Source organism: Misgurnus anguillicaudatus, chromosome 24, assembly GCF_027580225.2.
Source record: "Misgurnus anguillicaudatus chromosome 24, ASM2758022v2, whole genome shotgun sequence".
In the NCBI taxonomy this organism is placed as follows: domain Eukaryota; kingdom Metazoa; phylum Chordata; class Actinopteri; order Cypriniformes; family Cobitidae; genus Misgurnus; species Misgurnus anguillicaudatus.
In genome coordinates, this window is record NC_073360.2 from 38815290 (window position 1) to 38822590 (window position 7301).

A 7301-nucleotide genomic window follows, 5' to 3' on the forward strand; every position below is an offset into this window, starting at 1 on the left:
AATATTTTAATCGTTATTTGCATGAGATTTTTTTTAACGCAGCCACACAATAAATAAAAACTCACCACAATGCTCACCACTATGATTTCCCTTATCTCATGTGTTAATATTTTTATTGTAACAATTTATGATTTGCGAAAATAACTGTTGCATCTGTGTAGATTAGATAAGCAATGCGCGTTGTGCACGCTATACATTATGGTCAAGCATGCGCCCTTAAAATAGCATAATGATCTACGCGCAACGCGCCACTGACTTTAGACTAGGTTTTTTTTTTGGTTATTAGCGCAATTGTTTTTTGAAACTGCAAAATAGCATAAGAGATGGTTTGCGCTGGAGCACGCCTCCTTTTTTGCGCTGAATCGCCCAGGGAGCGCAAGTTCATTCCCTAGTTTGCCGACGTGCGTCTGTGGAGGGAAAAACCCGCTGTGCGCCGGTGCAAAATACGAAATGATACATGCGTCACTGACAAAGTCAATTGCGCTGGGTGCAAGATAGAGCCCATTATGTTTGTCAATACCCTTGACAAGATCAAATCACATTTTATGACCATTTTTTTCAGAAAACTATGACATTCCAAAAGGTTCACAAACTTTTCTTGACATTGTTTATACACCCAGCAGTGTTTATTTAATGTGAATTGTACAGTTGCATGCAAGCAGTGTGTGCTTTTGAGCTTATTAAAGGGATAGTTCACACAAAAATTTTAATTCTGTCATCATTTTCGTGTTCATTAGAACAAAGAAATGTATACAGGTTTGTAACAACATGAGAGGGAGTAAATTATGACACAATCTTCATTTTTGAAGATCTTTTAAACTACTAACTAAATTTCTGCTTAAAGAAGTTTCTTAGAAATGACACCTTGAAGGGGTCAGACATTACAGTGTGTTATTTTTAGATTATAAGAAAAACAACCCCATATATGGCTGTGAACATAAATGATTGAAAATGATTGGTGGTTAGTGATGGTTAGTATGTGGTACTCAAGGTATACAATAAGACATTAAAGGACAAGTTCTGTATTTTACACTTGAAGCCCGGTTTTCAGATTGTTTGTGATGAGGTGGAGCGGTTTTGACTGAGGTTTGGACGTGATGCTGGCTCGAGAATTTTCGGGTGTTTGTTGTATCACCTCCCACCCCCACAGGGGCTGCATAGGTGCACCGGACCAATTCTTCCTAAAATGCATTAAACTTTCGTTTACAAAGACGTGAGACTCACAGAGTGGTCAGGGGTGTTCACTGATATGCTCACAAAAAAAATCGCTGCAAAATATGCTTTCCAACAGGTGTTTTAGCATTCGTTGTAAACTTGTGGACCTATTTTTCCAAACGCCTCAGACTAGGGCTGGGCGATAAAACGATAACGATATGTATCACGATAGACACGTGATCGATAGCAATAAAAAATGTGTTCGATAAAACGTTCGATAATTTTTTTTTTCGTCAGAAGAAAACGGAGGTTGCAAAGCAAGTTTCGTTGCATTAACAAAGGCACTCGCTCTCTGGTAACCTAGCAACGTAGGGAGTGACACGCTAACAGCCAATCATGTAACAGTATCAAGTTTGGTTGCGTTGTCTCGTGCTCGATTCCTCTTCAGTAACCGGCAGAAAACTGAGAAGCAGAAAATGAGTGCTGCAGAGAGCGAGGAAATTGTAAATAAAAGAGGAAAATTCAGCTCGCCAGTATGGCAGTTTTTTGGATATTATAAGTCTGACCGTAGTCAGACCAATGCCGTCTGCAAATTATGCAAGACCGTCGTCCCAGCCAAGTCTGGTAATACCACGAACCTGATGTACCACCTTAGCCGCGCTCACCCTTTGGGGAACTTGCACTAAATTCTCAGGTTTCTATGTTTATATCTAACACTTTGCACTATTTTATTATTTTACTTTATTAACAATTTCTTACATTTTCTCTTATTGTGCACCTTAAATGTTAGATAAGATAATTGTTAAGTGTTCATTGTAAATTTATACTCATGTTTAAATGTATTTATTTAAGTTTTCTATGGTTGTTGACATTTCTGTCTTAATACCTGAAGGGATTATGATCAGAGGAAGGTTAAGTTTAAAATAAAAATGTTTAAATGTAATATATTTTTCTCCTGGTCCTTATTTTAAATGGGTCATAAAAATATCAATAATTATCGCTATCGAATGATATAACATGCTATATCGATGATAAACATTTTAGCTCTATCGCCCAGCCCTACCTAAGACCCGTACATTCTTTCGCTGAGAGCTTGAATAATAGACACTCCAGCCCAGTTGGTGGCGATAATCCGCCTTTGCCAATTGTAAGAATACAAACAACGTTCCCGGCGGAGTAATACCGTACCTCACAGCACATCTAATACAAGTCAATGGAGTTGGACAAAAACTACGATAAAACCTGTTGGAATGCGTATTTTGCAGTGATTTTTGTGTGAGCATACCAGTGAACACCCCTGACCACTCGGTGAGTTTCACGTCTTTGTAAACGAAAGTTTAATGCATTTTAGGAAGGATTGTTCCAGTGCACCTATGCAGCCAGCATCATATTTCCAAATTTGAGTCAAAACCATTCTATTTCATCATAAACAATCTGAAAACAGGGCTTTAAGTGTAAAATACCGAACTTGTGCTTTAAGGAAATGCTTTTTGTCACACTTTACATCAATATCTGCATGACTGTTGACCTTTCTTTAATATTTTTTAAGACAATACACTCTTGATCATTTTATGTAACACTGATGCACGTTTTATATTGTGTTTTTAGACAATCCTATGAACACATATAGTAATCGTAATGATATGGTAGCAAATTACACTTAAGTATGCTGCTGTATAACGATTGCAAGTGCCTAAAACCTCCAGTTTGTGTTCATCTTTTTGTTTTGTCTCTTCACCTGAAGAGGTGATCCAAATATTTGTGACTTGAAACATAAGAAAATTTGACTGGCTTAACGGAAAGCCCAGTGAAAGCCTCCATGTTGGTCCACTGTTTTGCCCTCCAGGTCACATGCTCAGGTCACGTGTATTAAACTAGACATTAATAACTGATTGAACCATGCATACTAGACAAACATATCATTGGATGTGTTTAACCTCATGAAGTAAAGCACACCTAGTTTGCAACAGGACTAATGAATGAAACACAAATGACATCTGCTGGTCATGCTTTTGTACGATGTTTATGTTGACACTTTGCTAATACAAAGACTGCTTGCACAGATGCAGTTGTGTGTGAACAGTTTAAATTTCACAGATGTGTCGGTGTGAATATATTTCACCATATTAAACGTCAAACTATAATAATATGTTTCATATATATTTTATACCTGCATGGAGTCTCTGCATCTTCATCCTTGGTAGACCCCCCCAACTTTATTGGTGGATTCATAGACTGGTTACTCCTCATAGACATACAGCTGAACTCTGGATCTGGTCTCGTCTGATGATTTGAACTTTAACACACAACACAAAAAAATAAGGAAAATGTTAATTCAAAATCTTGTTACATATATTATTTACATTTACATTTATGCATTTGACACATTTTTTATCCAATGTGACTTAAGTTGCATATTTCAATCAATAAGTGGGTTCACTGGGAATCAAACAAATCAAATATTTTGCGCTGCTAAAACAATGATTCACCAACTGAGCTACAAAAACACCATTTTTTCATTAAATTATTTCTACATACCCTGTATCTTCACTCTCAAAGTTGTTTGGCGCATCCATAGACAAGTCACTCTTCATAGACACACAGCTCATCTCTGATCTCTTCTGATGATCTGAACTATAACACACAACATTTGATTCCTTTATTTACAGTATTAATCTTTTATAATATTAACCATGTTTACATTTTTACCAAAATAATTTAAATCAGAATTTTATTAAAGTACTTAAATATTAATAAAACTATAAACAAAGATAATGTTAGATTCTGGAAAGAAAGAACCTGCGTCGTGGAGATAAATCTCCATCTGTTGATGTTTGTGTTTGGTCCATGGTGGAGCTGCAGAGGTGAATTTTATCAATCTGATCTCCACAACGAAACTAAATTATTATAACATTCAGATACAAAACAAACTCAAAATCAAAGTGAATAAATAGACATTATTTATCATTCAGATTAATTAATCGAGTGTTGAAGAAACAACTGCGTCAATGTCACTTTTCACTCCAATCACAGTGGAGGAGGGGCGGGACAAACACCACAACAACCAACCGGCGCATCCGGCGCATCGTACAATGACTGACAAACAACCAAGCTGTATCACAGCAACCAAAGCCCAACGCTTTCAGTCGCGATTAAGAAATTATGTTTCTTTTGAAGAATCACAGACAGCATAAAACAATATACAACGTTTATTTTCTTAAAGATGTAAATAATTCATCAGTTGGTTTAAAAAAAAAAAATAGACGATTTAGGAGGAAGTGAAAAGCACTGTCTCCGCTGAAGCGGACCTATTTACCTATTAGTACCTATTTTCTAACTCCTTCAGCTTTAACATCAACTTTATACACAAAAGTAACCCAAAACTTTTAAAATGTTTCTATTAAATACGTTGTTAATCGGTAGTTAAGTAATCCAATCTACCTGTTTAATATGGCGAAGGGGAAACGCTTTCGTGATGTCCGCGATGAGAGAGCGCAGGTAAAATACTACGGGGGTATTCCCCAAAGCTGGTTATGCGACATACTCTGGTATCTTTTAATTAATGCTTTATACATTCTCCGTGTGCTCGCATTAACTCTTGGTAACCAGTAGGAGGTTGACTGAACTTACTCTTATCAGGTGTTTTGAAACCGACATGATCATGGTAAACAGGTTTTTGTTTAATCAACCAAAAGTTCAGAGTTTCCCCCTGATCAATTGGATCACATAAAAACGAGGAACTACTCACAGATTGCAAATATATATATATATATATATATATATATATATATATATATATACATATACATATATATATATATACGAGAAACAAAATATATATTATACTTTAAGGCCAAATCGGTTCTTATATATATATATATATATATATATATATATATATATATATATATATATATATATATATAATTTTTATATTTATTAATCTTTGCCTGAAAATGTAAAAATCTCTTTAAACCTGAGTTGAAGGGGGAGTATAATTTTGACAGGTATAATAATTGTGGAAATTACATTCAAAAGGGACAAACCCAGCTGTTGATTAACAATTTGTTAAAACAACACAGCATATGTTAAATTAACATATTTCATATTGTCCCTTTTAAACCCAACGCAAAACATTAATAATTTACTTTCACTTTCATTTGTGACGTCAGCGCCTCTGCAGTTTCTTTGTTGACACATAGGGGGCGTCAAAACCTGAGGAACGTGATCTGCATGTTCAGATTTGTGAGAAAATCAAGCTGTTGAAAGAATCAGACAGACATCTCTACTGTCACATGTAAGTCCTAACAATGAAACAGAAAGACAATCAGATGTCAGATCATCACCACTGTCAAATCAAGAGATAGAAAAACAAACTATTAGTGCTGTCAGTCAGTGATGGAAAATGACTCTTAAACAATAAACATGTCAACAATCCGTTTAACACATACACATGAGCTACAACAACACAAAACATTCACACACTTTTTAATTTAGGCCCATTTTTAACTTTGTAATAAAAATTAAAATGATGTATTCACTATTTATGTATCAAGATCAGCTAAGATTAGTTAAAGGCAGGGTATCTGATTTGATCCAGAAACATTTTTAGTTATGCTGGTTAAAAGTCTCCTCACATCCTGATTTCAATCATTATGTTTAGTCATTTAAATGTATTTGTAGAAATTTATGCCATCTGTGAAAGGCGTAGGACCAAAAAATGTTCAACCAATCATAGATCTCAGTCTGAATAAAAGTTGCCTTTTTTGTCCCTCATTCGTAAGCGTAATTTGAATGCCACCACGCAGCTTCTTCACGCAGACACCATACGTCATCAGCGCGTTCACGTGCCCTCACCTCCTGTCTGTAAACAGAGGGAGAATGGCAAACTTTTCTGCTGAATTGATAACCTACACAGGAGCCACAAAACGAAAAACATATTTTTAAGCAAAACCGCAAAAACTGCCTGGATCAGCAAAGAGCAAAACCCCAAATGAACATCGGTAACTTTATTGCTTTACCACAAGATGCAAACAGCTGCAGGAGGCAAAGGGTCTGAAAGAGTCGTTGCACAGTTTATTTTGGTGAGGTAGGTACGTGATATGATTGTATTGAGATGAATTCAGATATTCTACTTTGATGAAACATTGTGTTGCTTATGAAATTTGTGTTCGTTTACGGATAAGCGTAACGATATAGTTACTACGTCTACACAACCGAAAGTGTGCTTTAACTTATTTTGATGTAAAGCAGTTGTTTATGTTGGTTATTTTGGTAATGTTATAAACTTTGTACTGTACAGTTTTCTCACTGGTGAATGAGACATGAGATGTGGACGTCTGATCTGTGCGTGTTCATGTGTTTTAAAAGAGGCGTGACTTTGGATGGCGATTTGACTTGAGGGTGGGATCGGGATTTCATTGCTAGGCGTCTACCATTAGCATTTTTCAAAATTAGATACCCTACTTTTAATTATTCTCTATAGGCCGTATGAGAAGTCACAAAAACTGGTGTGTAGAAAATAACCTTTTAGCTTTTTTATCATGTAAATGTAAGAAATGAATGTATAGTATAATATAATGACACACTGATAGTTTTATAAGTTCACACACAAACAGTGAGAATCACACACTAAGAAAATGAAGGTAGAAGTTTATGGATACCATGAACTGTGTGCTTACCATCATTTATCAAAATATCTACAAAAATAAACTACAGGTCTGTAACAACATGAGGGAGAGTAAATGATGACAGAACTTTGTTTGGGTGAACTATCCCTTTAATCTTCACGCATCTTATGTTTTATATATTACTCTTAAAGATCTGTTCTTAAGTATGCTGAAGTTGGATGTTGTATCACCCTGTGGAGGCCCAGGAAGTGAGACAGACAGATAGACAGACAGACAGACACAGTGCATTTGAGTCTGAATGAGTTTATTTCCGTATACAAACAAACAGATTATAAAGGGACCATGTGGGTGCTGCACACAACCTATCAAAACTTCACAAGTGCATCTTATCTCCTCATATGTTAATAAAACATGGTTATGCAGATAAATATGCAAATAATTACATATGTAGTGATATCATAGAGACAGAGCACATTTATTATAATCTGAAAACCACGCCCACTGGGGGAAAACAAT

At 35.7% G+C, this 7301-nt stretch overlaps 1 protein-coding gene across 2 annotated transcripts in view; it reads right to left on the reverse strand.

Annotated features, from left to right (window-relative positions):
- LOC129438629 (NACHT, LRR and PYD domains-containing protein 3) overlaps positions 1-4849 on the reverse strand; it is a 28022-nt gene extending 23173 nt beyond the window's left edge. Inside the window, exons 1-4 of one of the 2 annotated variants that reach the window (XM_073862950.1) lie at positions 4597-4849; positions 3955-4052; positions 3694-3789; positions 3326-3451 (exon numbers count right to left, since the gene is read on the reverse strand). In XM_073862950.1, coding sequence (XP_073719051.1) covers positions 3326-3451; positions 3694-3789; positions 3955-4004 — 272 coding nt within the window. In that variant the 5' untranslated portion in view covers positions 4005-4052; positions 4597-4849. The remainder of the gene's footprint in view (positions 1-3325; positions 3452-3693; positions 3790-3954; positions 4053-4596) is intronic. The other variant, XM_073862951.1, reaches the window with a different exon arrangement.
- Between the last annotated feature and the right edge of the window lie 2452 nt (positions 4850-7301).